The sequence below is a fragment of the Rhinatrema bivittatum genome, chromosome 2 (genome assembly GCF_901001135.1).
Source record: "Rhinatrema bivittatum chromosome 2, aRhiBiv1.1, whole genome shotgun sequence".
In the NCBI taxonomy this organism is placed as follows: domain Eukaryota; kingdom Metazoa; phylum Chordata; class Amphibia; order Gymnophiona; family Rhinatrematidae; genus Rhinatrema; species Rhinatrema bivittatum.
Genome location: NC_042616.1, coordinates 240,562,636 through 240,589,549, shown reverse-complemented (window position 1 = coordinate 240,589,549; position 26,914 = coordinate 240,562,636). Strand labels below are relative to the sequence as shown.

Sequence of the window (26,914 nt, the reverse complement as noted above, 5' to 3'; positions counted from 1 at the left end):
ATCCATCGACACCGATGACTCCTCCGATGCCGGTGCCCTCACCCAAGCCAACATCATTGTCGATGCCGGTGCCCTCATCGCTGCCGGTGCCATTTCCGATACCGGGATCAGCACTGATGCCGATGCCATCACCAAGACCGTCGCCATTAACAATGCTGTCCCCGATGCCGGTACCTGTACCACTACCAGGGATTCCAATACAACCAGATGTATCGATATTTCAACCATTAATGGAAAAACTCGATGCCCTCATCGGTGCTATATTACTACAACCCGTCCCTGCTAAACCTGCAGGTATGGGAAATACTTCTGATACATCTCCACTATACGAACCTCAACCAGGACCTTCAGGACTTTCCAGACCAGTTATACCATCGATGCCACCAAGCCCTTCTCCTACTTCTCCTTCCAAGCATACACCATATGACTCATGGGAGGATAGAAACACTGATTCCTCCTCAGAAAGCTTTATGTCTGAACCATCTCCTCCTGAAGGAAGAAAGAAGTCACTTCCAGAGGACTTGTCCTTTACCACTTTCATAAAAGACATGGCAGACACTATTCCTTTTAAATTAGTGTCTGAAGAGGATACGAGACAGCAAACCTTAGAGGTTCTTCAATTTGTAGATCCCCCTAAGAAAGTCCTAGCCATCCCTGTTCATGAGGTCCTGGTGGAGTTACAACATAGATTGTGGGAACATCCATGTTCAGTTCCGTCAGTGAATAGAGGAATGGACACCATATATCTAGTACAGCACATCCTTGGTTATCAAAGAGCACAACTCCCACACCAATCAGTAGTGGTCGAGTCGGCTCAGAAAAAATCTAAAAGAGTACAACCTCATTCGTCTACCCCAGCAGGGAAAGAACACAGATTCTTGGACACTCTAGGAAGGAAAGTCTTCCAAGGAGCAAATCTTAATTCCAGGATAGCGTCTTACCAACTTTACATGACACAATACCAGAGAAATCTCTGGAAACAAATGCAACAGTTCATTGATTCCCTTCCTCAGCAGTATCAGGATGCAGCTAATGCAATTATCCATAAAGGATTAGAAGCAGGAAAATACAAGGTTCGTGCTGCATATGACAGTTTCGAAACTTCTTCAAGTGTGGCAGCTTCTGGGATCAGTGCATGCCGTTGGCCTGGCTTAAAGCTTCTGACCTTAGGCCTGAGGTCCAAGACAAATTGATACTTACCTTGTGTGGGCGACAACCTTTTTGGATCAAAGGTTCAGGACGCAGTAGCCCAACTTAAAGAACATACAGAAACACTGCGTCAATTATCTGCTATACCACAAGACTCTTCCACAGTGTCACGCCGTCAGCCACAAAAAGATACAAGGAAGCCATACCTCAGGCCAAGGAGGTACTATCCACCAACACCTCGGGGCAGATCTTTCCGACCAGAACAAAGATCTCAGCCCAGACAACCTAGAACTGCTAAGCCTCAACCGCCACTGCAAACAGGCCCAGCTGCAGGTTTTTGAGACAATGCCAGAGAACAGCAGCCAACTCAGCAACTTCAACCCAACCATACCAGTAGGAGGTCGACTCTCCTTCTATTACAACCATTGGTCAAGGATAACAACAGATCAATGGGTACTCTCCATTATATCACGAGGTTACCAACTCAGTTTCCTATCAATTCCAAAAGACTCTCCACCAAAGTCTCTTTGGATAAACACAGATCACATCACTCTCCTCCAAGCAGAATTATCCACCCTTCTGAGAGCCAGAGCTGTGGAACCGGTACCCCGGCCTCAGCAGGGCAGAGGATTCTACTCCCGTTATTTCCTCATTCCAAAGAAAACAGGAGGCCTACGTCCCATCTTAGACCTCCAAAATCTCAACAAATTTCTACAGAAAGAAAAATTCAGGATGGTCTCTTTAGGCACCATGCTTCCCCTTCTTCAAACAGGAGACTGGCTCTGTTCTCTGGATCTACAAGACGCTTATGCTCACATTCCAATATTCCCTCCTCATCGCAAGTTCTTGCATTTCCTAGTGGGTCATCAGCATTTCCAATACCGGGTTCTACCATTCGGACTTGCCTCAGCACCTAGAGTGTTCACAAAATGTCTAGCAGTAATAGCGGCACACTTACACAAGGAAAGTGTCCACATTTTTCCCTACCTGGACGACTGGCTCATCAGAAGTCAATCTCAACAAGGAGCTCTTGCTTCTCTCAGACTAACAATCAATCTGCTCCATTCAATGGGGTTTCTCATCAATTATCAAAAGTCCCACCTCATCCCGTCTCACCTACTGCAATTCATCGGAGCAGAATTGAACACATACTATCAAGAGCCTTCCTACCCGAGGATCGAGCGGAAACACTCTCCTCATTAGCAAACTCGCTACACATACAGAAACAGGTGACAGCTCATCAGTTTCTAATTCTGCTAGGCCCGTTCATGTCACTCCTATGACCGATTAGCCATGAGAATAACGCAATGGACATTGAGATCACAATGGATACAATCAATTCAACCACTGTCTCCAGTTCAAATAACCCACCAACTACTTTCATCTCTCCTATGGTGGGCAAACAAGGACAACTTGTGCAAGGGCCTACCCTTCCAATAACCAGTTCCACAGATAACTTTAACTACAGATGCATCCACCTTAGGTTGGGAAGCTCACATAGACAATCTCCAAACCCAAGGTACTTGGACTACACTCGAAGCGACATTTCAAATCAATTTCCTGGAACTGCGAGCTATACGTTATGCTCTACATGCATGCAAGGACTGCTTTTCACACAGAACTGTTCTGATACAAACAGGCAACACAGTTGCCATGTGGTACTTGAACAAACAGGGAGGTACTGGCTTGTATCTCCTTTGTCAAGAAGCCGCACAGATTTGGGACTGGGCCCTGACACACTCCATCTTTCTCCGGGCCACTTATCTGGCGGGCATTCACAACGTAGTTGCAGATCGCCTCAGTCATCAATTCCAATCTCACGAATGGTCTTTGGATCCATTGGTAGTGACCAAGATATTCCAACGTTGGGGTCAACCAACAATAGACCTATTTGCATCCGAGATGAATCACAAAGTAGACAGATTCTGCTCTCTGCATAAACAGAAATACCAGTCAGCCAAGGACGCCTTTGCTCGCCCTTGGAATTCAGGTCTTCTATATGCGTATCCCCCGATACCGCTAATAACCAAAACTCTAGTGAAGCTACAACAGGACAAGGGGTTAATGATACTCATAGCCCCATATTGGCCTCGGCAAATGTGGTTTCCCATACTTCTTGACCTCTCGATCACAGAGCCAATTCGCCTTGGTATGGCTTCCACTCTCATAACTCAGGATCAGGGCAGGTTGCATCATTCCAACCTTCAATCCCTATCTCTGACAGCCTGGATGTTGAAAGCTTGATCTTACAACCACTCAATCTTTCAACTAATGTCTCTCAAGTGCTTATAGCTTCACGTAAGCCTTCAACACGAAAAAACTATAGTTCAAAGTGGAAAAAATTCACCTTGTGGTGTACACAAAAAGGTATTGACCCTTTTTCCTGTCTCACATCGTCTTTACTGGACTATCTATGGCAACTTTCAGACTCTGGTCTCCAGACCTCGTCCGTAAGAGTACACTTAAGTGCAATCTCAGCTTACCATCATACAATAGGAGATGCCTCTTGACAATAGATTTATGAGAGGTTTAATTCATCTTAAATCACCAAAACGGCCACCAGTCACAGAATGGGACCTTAATTTAGTACTAACAAGACTCATGCGTTCTCCTTTTGAAACCATGAATTCCTGCGATGTTAAATTTCTCACATGGAAGACTATCTTCCTAATCGCCATTACATCTGCTAGAAGGGTTAGTGAGTTACAGGCACTTGTCACATACTCACCTTATACAAAATTCTTGCATGACCGGGCGGTTCTTCATACACATCCAAAATTCCTCCCCAAGTTAGTTACGGAATTTCATTTGAATCAGTCCATAGTTTTGCCCATCTTCTTCCCAAGACCTCATTCTCACCAAGGTGAGAGAGCTTTGCACACTTTGGACTGTAAATGTGCACTTGCATATTACCTAGACCGGACTGCAGTCCATAGGAAATCCACTCAACTCTTTGTTTCCTTTGATCCAAACAAACCAGGTAATGCAGTGGGAAAACAAACTCTCTCCAACTGGCTAGCAGATTGTATAGAGTTCTGCTATGAAAAAGCAGGCTTTCCTCTCCAAGGGCGAGTAAAGGCACACTCAGAGCAATGTTAACCTCAGTAGCACACAATCGTTCAGTGCCAGTTCTTGACATATGTAAAGCTGCAACATGGAGTTCGCTTCACACCTTTGCAGCTCATTACTATTTGGACAAAGAAGGAAGACAAGATTCAGCTTATGGACAATCTGTCTTAAAGAATTTGTTTCCAGTATAATCCCAACTCCTTCTACATCCAACCTACTGTGATTTTAGGCTGCCTCAATTTCTCCAACAATACTTCAGTGTTGGTTCTCTACAAAATGACTCAGCCTATAGCTTGCTAATCACCCATATGTGAGGACCAGCATCCTGCTTGTCCTGGGATAAAGCAAAATTGCTTACCTTGTAATAGGTGTTATCCCAGGACAGCAGGATGTAGTCCTCACGAAACCCACCCGCCACCCTGCGGAGTTGGATCCAGCACGTTTTATTATTTTATTTTTGCTAACGCTTATTGCTATACATAAGACTGAAGGGAGACCCCTGTGGCTCGAGGGATCATGGCATGCTGGGCATGCTCAATGGACTCAGTGTGCCAGTCAAAAGTTTCTAGAAACTTTGACAGAAAGTTTTCCGTGATAGGGCTCCGTCAGTGACGTCACCCATATGTGAGGACTACATCCTGCTGTCCTGGGATAACACCTATTACAAGGTAAGCAATTTTGCTTACATGCACAATCAGTAAGCAGGTGTTAACTTCTTAGGATGTATGCTAATCTCTTGATTCTGATTGGTCAAGTGCCTTTATTGGTTACCTGCTGCTCCTAGTACAGAAGTGATCCTGAGAAAGCTGTTGCAGCTGCTACACTTTACTGGATTTTCCAGAGTTGGGACTTGCAATGGTTTGGTTTGGATGACAGAGTTTAAACTTTTTCTTTTTCTTTTTAGCATTGGGATTATATTCTAGTAGAATTAAACTCTTGTGACTGTAGGACCCCTGCTCTTTGAGCACCTTGGTTTCACCATAGTTTTTGACTGCAGAAAGCATCCAGTCCTCTGGTATCATTAGGAGGTTCCCACTTCATTGTTGCAGTCCCAGGGTTTTAAACTGGTTACTGTTTGCTATAATAGTGACATCTCTTTAGTAACCTTGCTTGTTGTAAAGTGTTTCATTTGATTCCTGTCTGAGTTTTGTTTATAGCAAAGTACATTTTTCCCTCCTTTCAGTTGATGCTGGAAACCACAAAGTGGCGAACTCTGATGACACCACTCAAAGCAGTGCTCTTGTTGCACATCAGTCTTTTAACCATTCAAGCACTGTAATTGAAGGAGGTTTATTCAGTATGCGGAGTTTCCTGATTCTGGGCTTTGTTGAAGAAGACGAGTCCTGCATTGCAGATATCATAAAGAAAAATGCGGGGAAGATCTTGTCGCCTCGGATCCGGGCCATTGCAGACTATGCTGTGGTCCCTTTGCTGGGCTGTGATGTGGAATCAACTGTAGGAGAAGTTGTTACTAATACATGGCTGGTAAGGATGAAGAACAGGAGGAGCATAGCATATCTTTAAAATAAAAGAACAGAAATAAGGCATTAATAGTAACCATGATTTGTTCTTGATGTTTCTCCTTACAGCTAACCTGTTTAAAGTGTATACTGCCTATCACAATGTCTTCCTGTAGAGGTTTTGTGTCGCACTTTGTTTTTCTCAGTTTTATTTTTAGCATGTGTGTTTTAATTCTTATCGGTTAGGTCTAAGGTAATCTTCCTCTGCATTCAGGCAGACCAATCCCCACCAGTGGTTTATGCACCTCGCTAGCAGATGGAGACGGAGCAAAAGCTGATGTCATGGACATATATTCCCACTCCAACATCAGCCCACCAATATTCTTCATCTCCAGCAGGTGGTGGATATGATTTCCCTACTGGGAAATGCCTATAAAAAAACAAACAAACATCTAGAAGATGAGATGTTTATATTGCATTGCTTGCCTCCTGAGGTGATACCATTCGGTCTGTCCCTCAGTAGAGAGCCTTCAGTCCAGTAGCCTTGGGTGGCATGGACATAAAAAATTATTTGAGGTTGCAGGCTGAGAGAGGCTTGGCGACGAAGGCTTCGACTTCTCCTGATAGCCAGGACCCATTCCTGCTCTCAGCCAGAGAGGGCTGAGCTCAGATAAAAGGTTTTACTTATATTAAAAAAAAAAAAAAGAGACAGAAGAATAGGAACTTGTTCGGAGTTTTCCTAGCGGGTCTGTTTCCTTGGTATTCACCTTATTCCGCTTATGTCTCTGGGGAGATCTGTGAAGTGTGGAGGCAGTTCAGGTACGGTGGGTTGAGCAGCCTTTTGGCTAGGCCCTACTCTTAGGCTTCTCCTTTTTGGCGTGTGGTAGGCTGCAGCGGTTTGCACATTTTTCAGCGTGTGTCGGCGTGTGCCTGTGCGTCTTATTGTGCGTCTACCTCCGCGTCTCCTTTTGAGTGTGCATGTGTGTCTGAGCAGTTCTTTTGGACACACATTCTGTGTGTTCAAATTCGCTGTCCTTTCTGGACGCACATTTTGTGTGCATAGCTTGGGTGCTTTTTAAAGCGCGTGTATCTAGATGCATATTTTGTGAGTAGTTTGGGCGAGTGTATTAAGCGCATATATCTTGTTGCTTCCATCGGTCGCAGACGGCTGCGACTGCTCTGCCTTACCTCTTTTTCTCCCCTTGCCCTATCTTTGGGCAAGATGGCTGCCTCCGGTGCCGAGGGTCTTGGTGTTTCCAAACCAGCATAGGCGTCCCCATCCACCATGCTCACTCCTGTGGCCTCCTAGGGCGCGAGGGCGCCCATCTCCTATGCTCAAATACACGTCATGGCGGGAACCTCGGGGGCGGCCCCACCGCATGACGTCAGTACCTCCGGGTATATCTAGCCTCCGCTTTCACTACCACCTTGAGTTAGCAAGGACTTCGGTTTAAGCTACTCTGACCACTCTAAGCTGCACGCTTAGATGCTGCCTTTCTCCAAGGGCCTCGCTCCAGTAGAAGCTCAAGATACCCGCTCCTCGGGGGTCTCTTGCTTCCAACTAACCTTTGGGACCCTCTCTAACTAGACAACCGCTCCTCGGGGGTCTTTCTCTCTTTTCTACATTTCAGGATATCGGACCATCGGGTATTCGCTCCTCGAGGGCCTACCAGCCATTATATCCTGCACCACAGACCTTCGGTCCCAACTTTCCACCATCAGGAAGATGCCATCATTCCTGTGAGTACCTCAACGATCCAGTACTCCAGTTCTACCCACCAGCTGCGACGTTACCTGCACTGCGGGCTTCCGCCATCGTGAAACATCTGGGTGAGACTTCACATCTGAGCCTGTTGAACATACTGGCACTTCTGGGGTCAGTGCCTTACCTTCCTGCTTTACCATCTATCTACAAGCAGTACAATAAAGCCTCTATCCATACTGTGTCTGCTATCTGAGTTCAGCCTATCGCAGTGGTTCCCCACGGGGGGCCCCACCCCATGGGCGGAGTCATCTCCATTGCGACCAAGGCTCCACAGTGCCACAAACACAACACTTCTCAATGAAGATTTGTGTGCTTACCTGTTGGTGCAGGAGATAGGGGGGGTACATATCGCGTTTTTATCACATTTGGACCCAGATTACTTCGGATCTGTTATGCTCTCGGCTCCTGAGGAAGGAGGAGTTAGCAATCTATAGTAGATCTGATGCCGGATGGGCGGAGACATCAGATAGGAGTTTGCAATCTGTAAAGGATCTGCTAGGGAGTTAGCAATCTCTTATGCTTAGACTCCTAAGAGGGGAGGAGTTGGCATTCTTGTTATGTGCGAGCTCCTCTGGCGGGAGGAGCTAGCACTCTGTTATGGTTAAACTCCTATGAAGGGGAGGAGTTAGCAATCTTGTTAGGAAAGCTCTGTTACAGCTAGGAGTAGCAATCTGTTGTGTACTAGATCCAGAAGGAGGTGGAGTTAGCAAGCTGTTATGAATCTGTTGCTGAAGACCCCTGGTAGGAAAGGAGTAGCCATCTGTTACCAGCGGAGTGCTTGGAGAGGACACTCAGCTGTAGAGGAATGTAGATAGGTAAATCCTTGGGCCAGTGGCAGATGACTGCACCCCCAGGAGGATATCTTGAGAGGGACCACCGGTTAGGCTTGAGTATGGAGACAGACACAGAATTCTTTTATTAGACAGCTAGTAGAACCACCAGAGGTGGCAGTAGTGAGCTGCTACGCCCAGCAGGGCTGAAGTCCCTCAGGTACTGGAACCACAATCCCAGGGTAGCTGAGCTGTAGAGAAACTATAGGTAGTGAGTAGACAGGTATACTGTGTTCATAGCCAGAACTGGATGACATATCTCACATAAGGTCTTTAGAAGGCTCAGTAGCTGGAAAGGGTTAGGCCCTTGAGGAGCGAGTACCTGGTTCCAGGGAAAGCTCTGAGAGAGCGATGGTAACTCACAATTGTCTGTATCTGTGATAGCTTCCAGGCAGTAGAGAATCTTCAGAGTGTTCAGGAACATGGGCCCTCGAGGAGAGAGTACCGGTTCCTATCTGCAATCTGAAATAGAGAAAAGAGAGCGAGGCCCCCGAGGAGCGGATACCCCTGGTAAGTCCGAGGAGGCAGAGTAGCATAGGTAGCGAAACCCTTTGCTAACTCAATCCGTTAGCAATTTCTGAGACCTTTTATATTGGAAGCGGATGACGTCGGTTCAGGGGGACGCCCCCGAGGTTCGCACCCTTGCTGGTACATCATTTGGAGCATGCGCGCGCCCTACATTTTCAAGAACATGGTAGATTCACAGCGTCGTGCTGCTCCGGGGACGCCGGAGGAAGACGGCAAGAAGACACCGCGGCAGCAAACCGTCCATCAGGCCCAGAGGGAGTCGCCACAGTGGTAAGGAGGGCAGAGTGAGGGCGTCGAGCAGCGACGGACGCAACGGGATCAGTGGGTCCTCGAAGTGGTTCGGGATGGATATGCTTTAGAATTTATTCGCATTCCTATGGATGTCTTTATGATATCTCCATGCGACTCCCGTCAGAAGAGGGTAACAGTGGTATCTACATTGCAAATGCTGTTGGACCTGAAAGCCATGATTCCCGTTCTCAAATCACAGCAAACTATGGGCCATTATTCCATTTATTTTGTCATGCCTAGGAAGGAAGGGTCCTTTCAACCCATACTGGATTTCAAGGGTGTCAATCATCATTTGCGAGCCACTCATTTCAGGAAGGAAATGGTGCACTCTGTCATGATGTTATTACAAGTAGAGGAATACTTCACATCTCTGGATCTCATGGAGACATATCTGCATATTCCCATTTGCCAAGAATATTAACGGTTTGTATGATTTGCCATTCTGAATCGTTATTACCAGTTTCAGGCCTTGCCTTTTAGGCTGGTCATGGTGGTGATAGCAGCGGCCTTATGCAAGGATGGCATTCTGGTTCACCCCAATCAGGACAACTGGATGATTTGAGCCAAGAGCGTGGAAGAGAGTCTTTGGGCTTTTTGCAATGTAGCTTCATTACTAGAAGACCTAGACTGGGTGGTAAATCTGGCCAAGAGAAATTTGCAGCCAATAAAGACTCTGGAGTATCTCGAAGTTTGCTTCAGTACGAAGCAGGACAGTGTGTATTTCTGCCGGAGACTCAAATCCAAAGGTTGATGGCGCGAGTTTGAACCCTGACAAACACTATTCGCCCGACAGTGCGGTCTTATCTACAGGTCCTGCGGTTGATGGCTGCCGCATTGGAAGTAGTTCCCTGCGCAAGGGCACATTTGTGACCTCTTCAATGAACGTTGCTTTCCCGATGGAACCCACAGTCTCAGGACTATGCGGTGAGGCTGCTCTTACCATTGGAAGTGAAGTCTCAGTTGCACTGGTGGTTACAGGTGGATCATCTCAGGAAGGGAGTTTGCCTGGAGTCGTCATATTGGTTGGTGCTCACAATAGATTTTAGCCTTTTCGGTTGGGGCTCATTGTCAGGAGTTGATGGTGCAAGGTTGCTTGAATGCAGAGGAGTGGCCGTGGAGCATCAACCGATTGTCTTCCCATCCCAGTGTGTCTCGTTTCTTGAAGGGAGTTAAGCATATTTGCCCCCTTTGTGGTTTCAGGTGCCTCTGTGGGACCTTAATTTGGTCCTGGAATTCTTGGCAGGTCTGACCTTTCAGCTGCTGCATGCTCTTTCCTTACGACTGCTTACTTTGAAGATAGTTTTTTGTAAAGCAATCTGTTCAGTACGTCAGGTTTCCAAGGTGCAAGCTCTTTCTTGCTGTGAGCATTTCTACCTATGATTCTGGGAGCGGTACAGCTTCAGACTGTGCTCTCATTTTTGCCAAAAGTGGTTTCGGAGTTTTATTTGAATCAGTCCATTTCCCTGCCCACCTTGAATAGGGACAGAGATGAAAGAATCGTCTCTTGCATTCCTTGGACATCAAGCAACATTTGCTGCAGTACTTGGAGGTGACTAAATCTGTCTGGAAGTCGGATCGCCTGTTTGTGCTCCATGGTGGCAGTAAGCAGAGAGCACTGGTGATGTAGGTAGTGATAGCCCGTTGGGATAAAGAACTCATTATAACCACCTATGTGGCTGCTGAGATTGCTTTGCTGAAATAGATTAGACCACATTCCACAAGGGCTCAGGTGGTATTGTGGACAGAACCTCATTCGTTGTTGCCTGCCGAGATTTGTCGCGTGGTAACGTGGTCATCTTTGCACACCTTTTCCAAGAATGACTGCTTGGATGTTTGGGCTAGGGAGGACGTCGCATTCAAGTAGGCAGTATTAACTGGACCTCTGGCAGCTTCCTGCCCTCTTCAGGATTAGCTTTGGTACATCCTTCTGGTGGGGATTGGCCTGCCTGATTGCAAAAGGAGAAACGAATACTTACCTGATAATTTCCTTTCCTCTAATGAGGACAGGCCAATCCCCAACCCATCCTAGGCTGCCAAGCTTTTATGTTTTGGTTAGCCTATTTCGGGCAAACTTTGCAGAGTGCGATTCCTGCTCTTCATTGAAGACTGGTAAGCGGCTTATCTAGCCCCTTAGTTTAGTGAATATGTTACTTCTTTTGGCTGACTCATTATTCCTATTGGGTTGGAAGCTTGAGTGGGTGATTATTAATAATGATGATCAGGTATTAATTAGTTTGTCCACAGTTTGGCTTTTCCAGAGAATACTGGTAGACTGATGGGATGGGTACTATATATTTGTGACATCAGCTTTTCTTCCGTCTCCATCTGCTGGCAGAGGTGCATAACCCACTGGTGGAGATTGGCCTGCCCTCATTAGAGGAAAGGAAATTATCAGGAAGGTAGTAATTTCTCCTTGTGTGGTGTTCTTTGCCATTGGTGAAGTGGATTCTAAAGAAGTAAATATTAGAAATGTTGTGCTAGCTTCTCCCACCCTTTCCTGTAGTACATTGATTTCATTCTCATTTTTTTCCCACATGAATAGCTATACAAGACCAAGGCTTGAAAAACTCACTTGTTAATAATGAGTGAGTTTTCAGAGTTGACAGGAAGGTTACAAGTCTCTTCCTGTCCTTGAGCCATCTACTGAAAAGAAGCCCATGCTTTCTTCCTGCTAGTAGATGAGTGGGAGAGAGAGCTACACTTTCCCTAGCCCCTTGAAAAATTCCTTTTCCCCTCCCAGTGATTGATGAAGGTATACTGATGATGTTTACTATTGCATAAACTCACATAAAACGTATAGTTCTGTCTCTGCCTGCTGGCAGTAAAGCACAACCCACTTATCTAGACTGGTATGGCAGGATTCAAAGAAAGGAAATTATCAAGCAAGATACATTTCTCAACAATAGTGATCTATAAAATTTAAAGTTGTTTGTCAAAACATAGTAATTGAGATTCCTGAGCGTCCCCAGATCAGTCCAGACGCATGGGTTTTGCTTCCCTATCAGCAGATGGAGACAGAGAAAAGAAGCTTTACTGAGACTGTTACTTAAGTCAGTGTGCCACCTGCAGTCCCTCAGTATTTCTCTGTCTCTAGCAGATATTAGAGGTGCAAACCTGCATAGTTTTTAAAGTTGAATATGTGCTTCCAGGGGTGCTAAGACTGTGTAAGGGCCATCCCCCTGGTAGAGTAAGGGTGAGCAGGAGTTTGAATCGTTGCGTGGTTAAACAGCAGCTCTGCGTGTACTTTTCCCGTACAGCTCAAGGCATAACATGGTGGCATTGCATCAGTGCGGGACATGCTCTAGTGAAGAACCAGGCAGTTTGAAGCTACTGATTTGTTCCGTGATGCAAGACCTTTGAATCACTGTGCGGTTAAGCAGCAGCAGCCGCCTGTATGTTTGCTTGTGCAGCTCAGAGCTTAACATGGTAGTATCAGGTCAGCGCGGGAAGTGCTGTGGTGCATTTGTGATTGGTGATGTGTAACGGCGGCGGGGAGAACCCTTCAGGGAAGGGCAGACCGCTTGTACAGAAGAAAAGAAATAGGAAGCAGCTGTCCCACACGGTTGCTGGGGCTCTCTCTCTGACTGATATGGTGGGAAGTTCAGCTGCTCTCCTGTTCGATTCAGAGGAAAATGGGGAGCCCTTCTCAGCAGTTTTTGTGCTGCTGATATGCAAGGCCTCCTTGAAAGAAGAATGGGCATGCATTTGGTGGTTTGGGAAGACAGAGACCTTTCTTAAAGATGGTCTACCCACCATCCAGTCCCAAGTGCCTTATATTGGGATCTAGTTCCGCCAGAGGGCTCTGGAGAGGAGTTCCTGGCAGATATATCTTTGGACGGCCGGATCTGGCTAGGAATGCATAATTCCTGTGGCCAGGAGTGCTGACCCTGAAGGGAGGAGGGCTTTCAGGCCTGAAGAATAGCCAGTAATACATACACCGGTCCTGGCGAAGAAAGAAAAAAAAAAGAAAGCAATCTAAGGTTGAATTGGGACATGAGGATAAGAACCCCACTATATTAGAGGGGCTGATAGGCTCCACGAGGGCTTTTCTTTTCCATATATCAGTTATGACTTTGATGGTGATGGGGTGGAACACTCCAGACACAGGCCGGAAGGAAGGAAGGGCAGTGGCAGGGGCTATCCCTTGCCAGAAGGTCCTCTGGAGCTGTTCAGGCATGCTAAGGTGTGTGCCTTAGTGTCAGCAGTGCCAAAGACAAACGGTAACCCATTTGAATGAGATGGGGCATTGAAATATCCTCAGGATCATAAGCTGGGGCTCCGTCTTAGTTGATATTGAGGACTGCAATGCATAGCAGTTTCTCGGGTGGCCTTGCAGTGGGTTCCCCAATGTGGAATGGTATAGGATGTGGTGTTGGAAAAGGAGGTGGATCCTCTGGAGTCTGGCTTAGTATTGGGAAAGCACCATACGACTTGGTTTGTAGTTCCTTCAGATACAAGATGTCTGCAGTCTCAGCAAGATGCCCAGACTCAGAAAAAAACTTCTGTTTTGAGAGGGCCTGGAGCAGTTGATGAAACACTTTGGGCGAATCCAAGGGAGCATAACTTGCTTGAAGATAAGCCTAAGGAAAATAGGAAGAATTTCCCAGTAGGACAAAGATGCCGAGAGGCAAGATAGTACCGGCCAGGCATATGATTCTCTCTGCAGAAACAAGTGTCTGGCAAACTGCAGTCTTTTCAGGGAGCACACAAGTTCGCCTGTGAGAGCTCTGGTGCTAGGTGGACGGCTGCAACCCGATCCACAATAGAAAGGCTGCGAAGCTGGTTGCAATAGTTCCCATATCCAAGGGGAGTGGTGGCAAGGCAAGAATTCTATCTATATCATGCCATTCTGGACCTTCAGAAAGTGAATGCGGACCTATGGGTTCCTCGTTTCCAGATGGAAAATCCAGTGCTCTGTTACTGCGGCAGTCTGCAAGGAGGAATTCCTGCCATCTCTCGATATTACAGAGACTTATGTTTGTGGCACCTATGCCACACAAAGGGCATAGAGGTTAAAAGTGCTGTTAAAATGTAGGTTTCCTCTTTATGGGAGCCTTGAATGTTTGTAAACTGTGTCTCAAAATTGCAATTAATGGAACCAGGGAGATGCATTCCAAATATTTAGTATTCAGTGCCAAAGGAGATGCAAAGAAACTTAGTTAGTCCAACACTTTTTATAATTCCAAATAAAGACTCTTTTATTCTTTTGGAGGGAGGAATAGAATGTAGGGGTGGTTTTGGGTTTTGAGAGAAGGGATGGGAATTAAATGGACTAGGAAGAGAAAAATGAACATAAGAGTTTTACAAAAATATGCTGTATGTAATCAGATATATATATTGTAATGTTCATTATTGTATGTTTTTAAAAAAATAAAAACAGATTTATCATAAAGATTCTTTTATTTTTCAATGCGGCAACTCCATTGCTCAATGGTCAAACATGAAAAGTTCTCTTTAGGGTCTAAGCAGCCTTCGGGTGAAACACGGACCCGTGTTTCACCCGAAGGCTGTGTCGGGAGGGATGAAATGCACACTTTAAAGCTAAAATATAAACAATACATATATAAGGTTATTTACAAGGACCAACAACTAATGGTAAATAACTTTAAGGATTTTTGCCGATGAAACATACCTTCAATGCAGCATAACATTCATAGGGTTGACAAAGCAAGGAGCGCGAACAGTAAAGACAGGACCCGGCATTTAAAGGGAGAACGTTTTTTGGCGCGAAAAGGGGAGCCAATGGGAGGGAAGTATATTTGATTGAAGTAACCAATCAAGAAACAGAGTTACATGAAGGAAAGCACAGTGTTGTGAATATTAAATAAAATATTGCCATTCGATCTCGTTATTTAGCCCCTTTGGATGTAAACAATCAAGTTTAAAGATCCACTTCTGCTCTCTATGAATCAACATCTCTGAGAAATTGCCATCTCGAGATGTGGAAGCAACACATCAATGACAAAAAAATTTTAAATCACTTTCTGAATGTCCTAATGTAAGGCCAGTGGGTAACTAAAGGGGCTATCTCCCGTTTATTCTTGATATTTGAGTGGTGTTCCACGATTCTAATGCACAAAAATGTATGTAGGGAAGACTACTCACTAGATTCGCACTACAATCGTGGAACACTGCTGAAATATCAAGAATTTATTTAAAGAAAGCTTTAAGGAGAAGAGTAAGATTTCTGGAACTGTAATTCTGTTTGATTTCTGCATCTACCTGAACTATCACTGTAATTATGTTTGATCCTGAAGGTTCTGCAGTAAACTATCTATTACTGGAGCACAACTTGAGTCTGGAGAGTGGTTTATTTATGTGGCATGTTCTCAGCCTGGTACTGGCCCTGCAGGTTATCCTGCTCCCAGATCATGGCCCTGGAGATTTATTTCCCCACCTCGGGACAGTAACCACAATACTCTGAGGCTGGAAAGGTGACCCCCGGCGAAGGGAGTGGGGGGTTACATGTTCATAGTCCCATATGGGACAGGACATCAGCAGTTCCTGAGATCAAGGGTGTTGGGAGAAAATGTTCATTTCTGTGCACTACCATTTGGCCTAGTGGTAGCCCCTCGTACGTTCACCCTAGTGATGGTAGAGTTTGCCACCACTCTTCAGAAAGAGGGCACTCTGGTGCATCTGTATCTGGATGGCTGGCTCCTTCAAGCAAGGTTGAAAGAGCTTTATCAGCATTCAGTTTAACAGGTCATGCAGAGATTGCATTCTCTGGGCTGAGTAGTGAATCTGTCAAACATCAATTTTGTCCCCACCCTGTCACTGGAGTTCCTGGGAGCACATTTCAACATTAGTATAGGCAAGATGTTTCTCACAGAAGAGAGAATGTTAAAATTGCAAACACTAGTCGATAGGTTGTTACGGTTTCCCATACTCAAAGTCTGGGATTATTTGAAGGTCTTGGGTTCTATGGCGTCTACGCTAGATCTAGTTCCCAGGGTCTTCATACATATGCAACCTCTCCAGAAGGTACTGCTATCCTGCTGGAACCTGAATTGTAGGATTTTCAACTACAACCACCCCATGCAGGGGGAGGAATCCAGATCAGGTTTCTCCTGGTGGCTTTTTTGGGCCAATTTTGAGCTGGAATGGAGATAGAGATTCCGAATTGGGTGGTTGTGACCACCAATGCTAGCCTGACAAGATAGGGGTAGATAGCACAAGGATAGTGTTCAGTGGAGGAAGCTTCTTGGTCTATCATTTGGAGCCATGAGCTCAAGGCATTACTTTGGTTGCTTCCTCTATTGTGCGAGCCAGCAGTGAGAGTTTTAGCAGACAATGCGATGGCAGTAGCTTACATCAATTGCTAAGGCAGGATAAAGAGTCAGACAGTGTCCTGGGAGACTCAGGAATTTTTTCGCTGGGCAGAGTTGGCACCTAGTGGACTGGGTGCTGGAGTGGACAATGTGCAAGAGGATTTTCTCAGGCATGTAAAGGACCCAGAGAGTGGCAGCTAGCGGAAGTTGCAAAGGATCTCATATGCTCCAGGTGGGGCATTTCCCTGCTGGACGTGATGGCATCAAAGCAGAACACCAAAGCGTAATGCTTTTTCCATCACAGCGGGAGGTAGAGGCATAAGGCCTCAATGCTTTAGTCCTTCTGTGTCCACCTGAGCTCCACTTATACATGTTTCCTATATGATCTCTAACAGGAAGGATTCTACAACTGATCGAAGCTCATCCAGGAAAGGTGCTCCTAGTGGCTTCAGAATGGCTGGGATGACTGAGATTCACAGATTAAGTGAATCTGAGGGTGAATGGGCCTCTATGGCTTGGGCATCTGCCCAGACTTCTTCAAGGACTAATTTCTTGGCACAGGAGGCTTGGTTTTGGCTAGAGGCTTGGCTTTTGTGAGGAAGTACTTGTGGTTGAAAGGGTATTTGGAGGAAGTCATTACAACATTGCTACTGCCTAGGAGAGACTTTCCACTTCATTGGCATATGTCGGGGGTGTAAGGTTTTTGAAACGGGGTGCTTCAGGGAGGGGATTTCTCCTCTTTGAATATCAGTTTCTCAAGTTCTTGGCTTTTTGCAGGAAAGCCTGGTGAAAGAACTGGCATACAGTTCTCTCCAAGTACAGGTAGTTTGATTCTTTAGAAGAGTGAAATATCTGCGGCATCCAGTGAGGTGGGTGTTTACCTCGTGGAACCTGAATTTGGTTTTACGAACTCTCTGTGGTCCTCCCTTTGAGCCATTCAGGAAAGCATCATAAAAGGATCTTATGTGGAAGGTGGTCTTCTTGGTAGCAATATATTCAGCTAGGTGGATTTTGAACTTCAGGTGTTATCTAGTAGGGACTCCTGTCTTCAGATTTCAATTGATAGGGTATCCTTACATGAGGTGCATTCCTTTTTTGCCAAAGGTGGTTTCTTTGTTTCATCTAAGTCAGACATTAGAGCTTCCGAATTTTCTGGATTTGGATTCTTCGTCGCCGCATGCGAAGGAGCTTCAGTTTATTGGATGTGCTTTGTGTTCTGAGGAGCTCTCGGAAGGTCATCATCAGTTTTCAAAGAATAGATCACATCATTGTTCTGTTTGGTGGAGTGAGTAAAGGGATCAAGGCTTCAAAAGCATCCATTGCACATTGGCTAAAAGAGGCCTTTGGGTCCATTTACATACGTAAGGGATACGCAATTTCATTGGGTCCACGAGCCCACTCTCCTGGGGCACAAGCATCATCCAGGATGGAATGTCAGTCAATTTCTCCAGAGGACATCTGTTGGGTGACTTAATCTTCGCTTCACACTTTCTCATGGCATTGCCAGCTAGGTGTCCAGATGCTGAAAGCAAGTGTTAGAGAGTCTTGCTGGCGCGTGTCTTTCAGGTTCCCGCCCAGTTTAGGGGTCTAGACTGATCTGCAGGATGGTCAGGAAAGGAAAATTGGTTCTTACCTACTAATTTTTGTTCCTGTAGTCTCATAGATCAGTCCAGAGCTCCACCCTCTGTGGAAAGACCACTTTAATCTGGGTATATAGTAGGAAGTTGTTTGATGGATTAAGAGGTTTCAGTCTCAGGGTTCAGCTTTGGGGCCATGCCTTTCCCTGCTCGTTTGATAGTGGGGAAGTTGTTTGTGGTTCAGTTGTAGTTTGGCTTGGGTACAGTGAAATACTGAGGGGAAGTAGGTGGCACTGACTTATATAACACAGTTTCAGTAAAGTTTTCTTCTCTGTCTCCATCTGCTGGTAGGGGAGCAAAGCCCATGCGTCTGGACTGATCTGTGGGACTACAGGAACGAAAATTAGTAGATAAGAACCAATTTTCCTTTAGTGGTAATTAAGCCATGTCCTATAAAAAAATATACTGGTGGTCAGTATTTGATTTTTGACAGAGTATATCTGAAGTACGGATATTTTATGGTTATCTGATGAATTCTGGTGGTTTGATAATATTTTATAGCTACCAGTGATCACCTGACTACTACATTTCTCTCACACTGCTGATACATTTTACGATGATTGAGTGAAGCAGGACCATAACTAGGGATGGGTGAGAGGGACTGCTGCCCAGGGCATAGAGCCCTTTTGGAGGTAGGAAAAATGACTGAAATGCAGTGTGGGCTGCAATGCACAAACAGCCAAGAACAGTGCCAGAGTCATCCTCCCAACCAGCTTGGCAGGGAAGAGGGGAGAGAGTAAAAAAGGACCAAGGATCAAGAGTAGAGGGGAGAAAGAAGCACGGATCAAGGTAGCAGCAGGAGTGCAAATACATTTGCCTACCTTGGGAGCCAAAATACGACTCTGGAATGGAGTGATTGACAAAATAAGCAATTTATCTGATCCTTTTTCTTCAAACATCCTTGTTTCATCCCCATCCCACTAGTCTTCAAGCATTGCTGTGATGTGTGTTGCATTTTTGGTAGTGTCTTGTTCATTGTATCATCAAATTTTCTTTTTGTTTGTTTTAAGGGTATGTGTATAGAACTTGAGCAGATTTTAGACCCTCTGTCAAATCCTCTGTTCACACCCCTAACTGTGGTGGAAGGAAGAACTCCATTGGAAAATTGTGTGCTTTCTGTCAGTCAATTTGCTGGTGCAGAGAGAGATTCACTGGTATACTTAGCAAGCCTACTTGGAGCAAGGTATGTTAGATTTATCTGTTGGTTGATTTTATTCACAATTTCGTTTTTATTGAACGTTATGTTCTATCAATAACACAATAACCTATGCCAACAATTACACTTGTACTTTAATCACAGACTTCTGTTTTTACTATGACTAAACCAGTTTAATATTTCAAAAGATAGTCTTCAAGAAAGAGGAATATGAGCCACATGTGTGAGCAGGGCATTATTTTTCAGCATTTAAATGATTAGCGAAGTAGCAAACTTGTGGGAGTCAGTTTTTGAGAAGTGTACAGAAAACCTTTCATTTTTAACTCATATAAGTTTCCCAAATCTATCTAGGCTTACCCCCTAGCCAATCAGGCTTTCTAGATGTCCACACTGAAATTGCATGAGATACATTTGCATTCATTGGAGACTCCTGTTTATACAAATGTATCTCATCTTTGTTGTGTGCATTCTGAAAACCCAACTTGCTGTGGAGTCACCAGGACAGGTTTGGGAGGCCCTGGAGTAATATGTCATCCCTATTTGTGACTACAGAAGGGAATACATCCTAAGCTGCCATTCTCTGTTCTCTGTATATTTCATGAGTGTTTCTGTCATCAGTCTGGATCCTTGAATATTCTCTGTTTCACTGAAGGTAAAGACCAATGAAAACTCAAAGCTCATGTGATTTTAGCAGCAGCAGTATTCTGTGATCAGGCTTCCACTTCCCTATGCTTCCCTAATACTTCATTGGTTTCCAGAAGGTAGAGACCTGCGTACAGTGCTGTCTGCATTTTGAAACATGGAAACGAAAACACGAGAAAAGGAACAAAAAACAAAGTTAGTGCTGGCTCAATTAAGATAGGCACACAAGTATATAGGGAATCTATATGATAATTATGAATGCTTTAATATATATATTCATTCCAGCATAAACAGTATTTTCTTCAATGACAAACTTACATCATAAATAATCTATTGTTTTATTCACAAATACAGTATCACAAATACATATATTAGTCAATGATACAACATCAGTACAAACATGGGCAAAATAGCATAACCCAAGCAGACATATTTTATCATCAATGATACCCCAAAATAGCACCAACAAATTTTATCTATTCAGAATCAAAAGTACTAAAATATCCCTTCTACACACATATTCATTCATTCATCAAACACTCCCCAAGGAGGCTGATGTGAAACAAGGATCCTTGTTGGGGCGCAGTGGAGTGTTCCTGTGCAGATATATGAGAAGACTCTGTATGATAGAATATAGTGTGGGATTTGATAATAGGGTTGAGAGACCCTGGTGGATTTAGTGAGTAAATTTAGTGTTGGAATTATAATAGGACATTTGGATAAAGTTTTAAAGAAAAGGGGTGGTGGTATGTAATCAGTGTGGGATTAATTATGATCATGCTAAGATGAATTAATAAGATAGATATTTAATATTAATATGCTGTGGTATAGCCTTTAGATCTGTTCAGAAGGTGTTTGATGAATGAATGAGTATGTGTGTAGAAGGGATATTTTAGTACTTTTGATTCTGAATAGATAAAATTTGTTGGTGCTATTTTGGGGTATCCCTATATACTTGTGTGTCTGGTAAAGAATTAGGGGATCTGTGTCCTCTCTTTATGTTATTACCATATCAGTTGAGATAGGACCAACATGGGCAGCAATAGCAGGGAAGCCATCTTAGCCTTGTGCAAGACTGAAGGAGGCTACCAACTGTATATTGCTACTGGGATTTGCTGACTGTGCTGTGAGTTGGATATTCAGAAGGCATTTGACTAAGTCCCCCATGAGACTCCTTAGGAAATTAAAAAGTTATGGGATAGGAGTTCATGTCCTCTTGTGCATTAGTAACTGGTTAAAAGACAGGAAACAGAGGGTAAAAATGATCAGTTTTCCAAATGGAGAAAGGGCATTAGTGGAGTACCAGCGGGATTGGTTCTGGGACTTGTGCAATGTGATGCACATAGAGAAAAATCATCCCAACTACAGGTATACAATGCTGGGTTCTGTATTGGGAGAGACAAAAAATATGTTGAAATTCTCGACTCAGTATGCAGCGGTGGGTGGGTTTCTAGCAAATGGAATGTTAGGAATGATCCCAAAAGGAATGGAGAATAAAATGGAAAATATCATTTTGCTTCTGTATTGAGCCATGGTTCAATTACACCTTGAGTATTGTGTGCAGCTCTGGTTGCCCATCTCAAAAAGGACATAGCAGAATTAAAAAGTTGCAGAGGAGGACAACAGAAATAAGGGGACAAAATAGCTTTCCTGTGATAAGAGGCTATGCAGGCTAGGGCTCTTCAGCTTGGAAAAAAGATGGCTGAAAGGGGATATGCTAGAAGTTTATAAAATCATGAGTGGGACGAAACAGGTAAATAAAGGATGGTTATTTACCCTTTCAAATAACGCTAAAACAAGGGAATAATCCATGAAACTAACAACCAGCAGATTTAAAACAAATAGTAGAAAGTACCTTTTCATTCAGTACACAATCGAGTTGTGGAATCTGTTGCCAGAGGATATGGTCAAGGCAGTTAGCATAACAAGATTTAAGAGAGGTTTGGATAAATTCCATTATTAGCCAGGTAGACTAAGGAAAGTTATTGCTATCTCTGGGAGTGAGTAACAGGAAAGAAAACTATTTCTTGGGATCTACCAGATATTTGCAATCTAGATTGGCCACAATCCGAGAAAGGTTGCTGACCTTGATGGATCTTGGTTTGATCCAGCATGGCATTTCTTATGTTTTTTCCCCTATTTTTTATTTATGTAATTTTTATAACTTATATAAAGAGGAAAATCAGTTCCTCTAAAGAAAAGTCACTTTCCAAAATAGATACAAAATAATCAAAAGGAAATAATACATTGAAAAGACACATGTCGACTATATAAAAGGTGGGGAGGGAAAAACAAGGAAATAAAACAAAAAAATACCTAATTAATCAGAAATCAAATGGCCAAACATAATACATCTAAACACAGTCCTCCACCAGAACAGTTCCATTACCTGTAGCCACTCTATCTTCCACAAACTTCTGAAGTTGAGCAGGATCAGTAGCTCCATGATACTTTATCAAACATTTAGCAGGAAATTTCAAGAAGAAATCAGCTCTTATCCAGTAACAGATTGTTTAAACTCAAGAAAAGTTTTGCTCTTATCCTGCATTCGCCTACCAAGATCAGGAAAACCCCTAATCTTGCCATCATAAAACAATACCTATTACGAAAAAAAAAATTTCAAAGCCCAGACCTGGTTCTAAGACAAAAGATACCTTTAATGTTGCTCTTTTAATAGGAAGCTCTTGAGAAGTTTCCAAAAATGCAGTTAGCTCAAGATTATCTAAATTCAAGTTATTCCCAGAGAAATTCTTACTCCTCTGGTCTTCCTCTTCCACATAGGAAGATATTGGGGCCGATTTTTTTATGTTTAAGTATGTTTATTGAATTTGTAAATAACAAAGAAACAGTATCACACGTTACATCAGAACCAAACTGTACAATGAAATGAGAACATATTCCACTTGAAATACAATACGAGCAACAGTGCACAGTTATTATAGGGAATATACCTATAGCTTCGGAATGTACATATCAAAGGGAAAGGGGAGAGAAAAATAACAAGAAAAGAGGAAGAAGAAGGAAGAAAGAAGGAAGAGAAGGGAAAACAATAAGAAAAGGAGGAAGAAAGAAAAAGAAACAAGAAAAATGCAATAAAGATAGAAGGAAACAAGCAGCAACCATATAGAGAAATAACCATTAAAATACGGCAAGACTATTCCACATGAATTAATGGGTTATCAAGAGTTCTAAAGATTTCCACACTAGAGACCATTTTGTTAAGCGATTACATTTAATCGCCATAGCTCTTTCAAATTTATAATACATACAGACTGAATTCCACCACAAATGATGTAAAAGCATATCACTGCGCTTCCAGTTGGACATTATATTATGTAGGGCAACCAGGATTAAGAAGTCTAGTAACATCTTTAACGGGGGAGAAAGTGACAATGTGGGTTGAGCACCCCTGAAAATAATCAGGGAATATATTAAAGGTATAGGAGAGTGCAATATTGTAGTGATGTCAGGCTAGATTTATTGCCAGAATGAGTATACATAGAGGCAGGAAAAAAGCATATGATGCATATTGGCCTTTGGGGCATTACAGGACCAGCAAGAAGGTGCGGTAGCCAAACCTGCACGATGTAGTTTCCATGGGGTCCATATAGCCCTATGAAGGATAAAATAGGAAATCTGGGTAAGACTGGAAGGCAATGATATACGATTTGAAACGGACCACAGATGAGTCCACTTCTCTTTTGTAAGAGACTCACTCGTATCAGCTGCCCAGAGCAGATATAACTTCCTTTTGGAGGTAGGAATAGAAGCATTCTTAATCATTTTATATATTCTAGAAGCCATGCAACCCTTTAGAACCATAATCCAAATAAGTCTGATACAACGGCAGGAAATCTAATTTTAACTGAGCACATTTACCAGTGGTGAGAATACTACGTAAGCGTAACCAGGCATAAAACTGAGTAGGAGGCAGATCAAATTTTTGCTGGAGAAGAGTAAAAGACATGAGATTAGCATTTTCACAAACATCTTCAAGAGACCAAATACCGTGTTTCTGCCAAATAGGCCAATTAAGCTGGTGATTGCTGCTCTTAATGAGCGAGTTATGCCAGAGTGGAGCAAATTTAGAGTTGTGCCAAGTGGGCGAACCTAGAGCCAAAATCAGTGAAAGCCTTGTGCATCAAGCGAAGGATGGCATTCTCCAGATAACAGTGGGGTAGTACCATACCAGGAAGAAAATGAAGTGGGTAAGGATTGAAAAAATGTTTTTCGAAAAACATCCAGCATGGCAGGTCGCTGGCTCCGTTGGATGTCAAAAAGTCTAAGAAGTAGCCTTGTTGTAATAGAAAGGTCTGATGGTAAGCCAAAAAATCAGGGAAATTTACCCTACCATGTATCTTGTTAGCCTTTAATTTAGTGATAGAGATCCTTGGCGCCTTATTCCGCCAAAGAAATCTGGAAAGGAGCTTTTCCACAATAACATAAAAATCTTTGGAAAAAAAAAATGGGCACCATGGCAAGAATGTAAGTGATCTTTGGCACCAAAACCATCTTTATAGACTCCAGCCTGCCCCACCAAGTGAGATGCAATGGTGACCATTTAAGAATGATATCACGTAACAATTGTAGGATATGAGATTCACATTGAGCTATAGTGGCAAAGGGATCTGCAAAAAATTTTATCTCTAAATATTTCAGGCCTTGGGTAACTGTTTGAATAGGTAAATGTGCAAAGTCAACCATTTTTCCCAGATGATTTAAGGGAAGCAGTTCTGTTTTATGCCAATTGATTCGGTAACCCGAGATAGCAGAGTAATCAGAAATTAGTGTTAATAAATGAGGTAATGATTTATCTGGGTATAAGAGAAAAAGGAGAACATCATCAGCATACGCAGAGAGCTTAACAGTATCATTCGCAACTACAAAGCCTTCAATAAGCGGCTGTTGACGAATAGCTGTGAGCAGAGGTTCCAAAGCCAGGTAAGAGTAGGGATGAAAGAGGACATCCTTGTCGGGTACCTCGAAATAACTGAAAAACTGGTGAAGATCTATCATTAATGTATAAGTAGGAAGTGGGTGAACGGTAAAGAAAATGGGTCCAGGACACAAATTGAGGGCCGAGGCCATATTTTTGAAGGGTAGCAAAAAGGAAGGGCCATTCGACACGATCGAAGGCCTTTTCTGCATCTAATGAGATCGCAGCAGCTGGTTGCAAAATGGTTTGGGCCAAAAAAAAAGATGAGTATTATTGGAGATCAGGCGGTTTTTAATGAAACCAGATTGATCTGGATGGATAAGAATTGGGAGTACTTTAGATAATCTTGTGGCTAGTATTTTTGTGAAAATCTTATAATCAGTATTCAACAATGAGATCGGTTTGTAATTACCTATATGAGTATCATCGCGACCTGGCTTAGGAAGGACTACTACACAAGCCTCAGTAAATGCCGCAGAAGTATCAGGATGAGAAGAAAACATTGTAAAATAATCATGACGATGTGGTATAAGGTCCTTTGTAAAAGCTTGAAAAAAGTCAGTAATGAAGCCATCGGAGCCAGGTGCTTTGCCTTTAGGGACAGCAGATATGGCAGCTTCGATTTCCAGAGGTGTGATTGGATAGTCCAATTTTGCAGAGAGATCGGATGGTAAAATAGGATGAGACAACTGTGAGAGAAACCATTGTACATCAGAGGGAGTAGCTGACATCTCTGACTTGTATAGATCAGCATAAAAATCATGGAAAGCTTGTAAGATGTCTTCATCCTGGTGAGAATCTGGTTGGTGGCTGAGAGAATTTTGGCTATACGCTTTTTTTTAGCCCGTTTTTTAAGGTATGAAGCAAGGAGATGACCACATTTGTTGTTTTCTGCATAATAGTGTGCCTTTCATTGAAAAAGATGGAGTTTAATGCTAGCACTTAATTTTTGATTGTATTGAATCTTTGCTTTAACGAGCGCATTGAACGTCGATGAGGTGGAAGATTGAACGTGTGCCCATTCCATCTTTGTGACTGTAGATTGTAGATCAGCCAATTCCGCCTTTTGAAGCTTCTTCTGATAGATTGTATAGCTAATAATGTCTCCACGTATCATGGCTTTAAAGGCTGCCCACAGTGAAGCCTTGGATATTTCGGGTGAGCTGTTGAAATGAAAATAATCAGAAATTTTGGACTGTATCTTGGTAATGAATTTCGAGTCTGCTAATAGAGCAGGATTAAATTGCCACTGTCTATCCATAGTAATAGACGTTTGTAGATCACAGGTTACAAGAACGGCAGCATGATCAAAGACCAGGATTGGGCAGATAGAAGCGGTAGCAATTCTGGGGACCAGCTGCTTGGAGATCAAAACATAGTCAATTCTGGAATAAGACGAGTGGGGAAAGGAGAAGAAAGTGTAGTCTCTTTCCGTGGGGTTAAGCAATCTCCAGGGGTCCGATAAGCCAAATGTCTTCATAGTGTGATGAAGCAATTTACAAGATTTAGAGTATGAGGATCAAACTGTAGACTTCTTATCTAGATATGGATCTAGTGGTTGATTGAAATCTCCCCCAATAAAAGTAGGGGAAGAATTTATCATCAACATTTGTTGGAAAACAGTCTGAAAGAAGGAAGGATCATCTGTGGTGGGAGCATACAAATTGAGCATGGTGAAATCTTCTTGATGAATCGTAACCTGAATAAGGTTCCAACGGCCATCCGGATCAGCAGCTTGATGAGTGACCGTAGCTGTCAGACCTTTACGCAGTAGTATAGCTGTGTCCCTTTTTTTATGATACGCTGAACTAAAAAAAACTTGCCCAACCCATTGTTTCAATTTTAGTGATTCAGAAGTCGATAAATGAGTTTCTTGTAGCAAAGCAATATCTGCGTGTAGAGACTGCAGTTACGTGAGAATCTTCTTCCTTTTGATCTGATTAGTGAAACCATTGACATTCGGTGAAACAATATTAATTGATGATTTTTGCGATGCCATAGTAAAATCCAAACGAGTAGTAATGATCCCTTTTCTTAAAATTATGGGTATCCAGATATACGAGGAACTAGATCAGAGTAAAAAATAGCCAAGGTGCCTGCTTGTGAGACCGAAGTAAGAGAAGAGGTAGAGAAGTAGAAAGAGAATAAGCAAATACAGAAAGAGGCTAAGGAAACAGGAA

General features: G+C 43.4%; 1 protein-coding gene across 3 annotated transcripts in view; it reads left to right on the top strand.

The window, feature by feature from the left end:
• The window catches only part of TOPBP1 (DNA topoisomerase II binding protein 1), a 248,317-nt gene that overhangs the window by 62,636 nt on the left and 158,767 nt on the right, over nucleotides 1-26,914 (top strand). For all 3 annotated transcript variants that reach the window (XM_029589328.1, XM_029589327.1, XM_029589329.1), the window contains exons 11-12: nucleotides 5,402-5,703; nucleotides 19,011-19,183. In XM_029589328.1, the coding sequence (XP_029445188.1) occupies nucleotides 5,402-5,703; nucleotides 19,011-19,183 (475 nt within the window). The remainder of the gene's footprint in view (nucleotides 1-5,401; nucleotides 5,704-19,010; nucleotides 19,184-26,914) is intronic.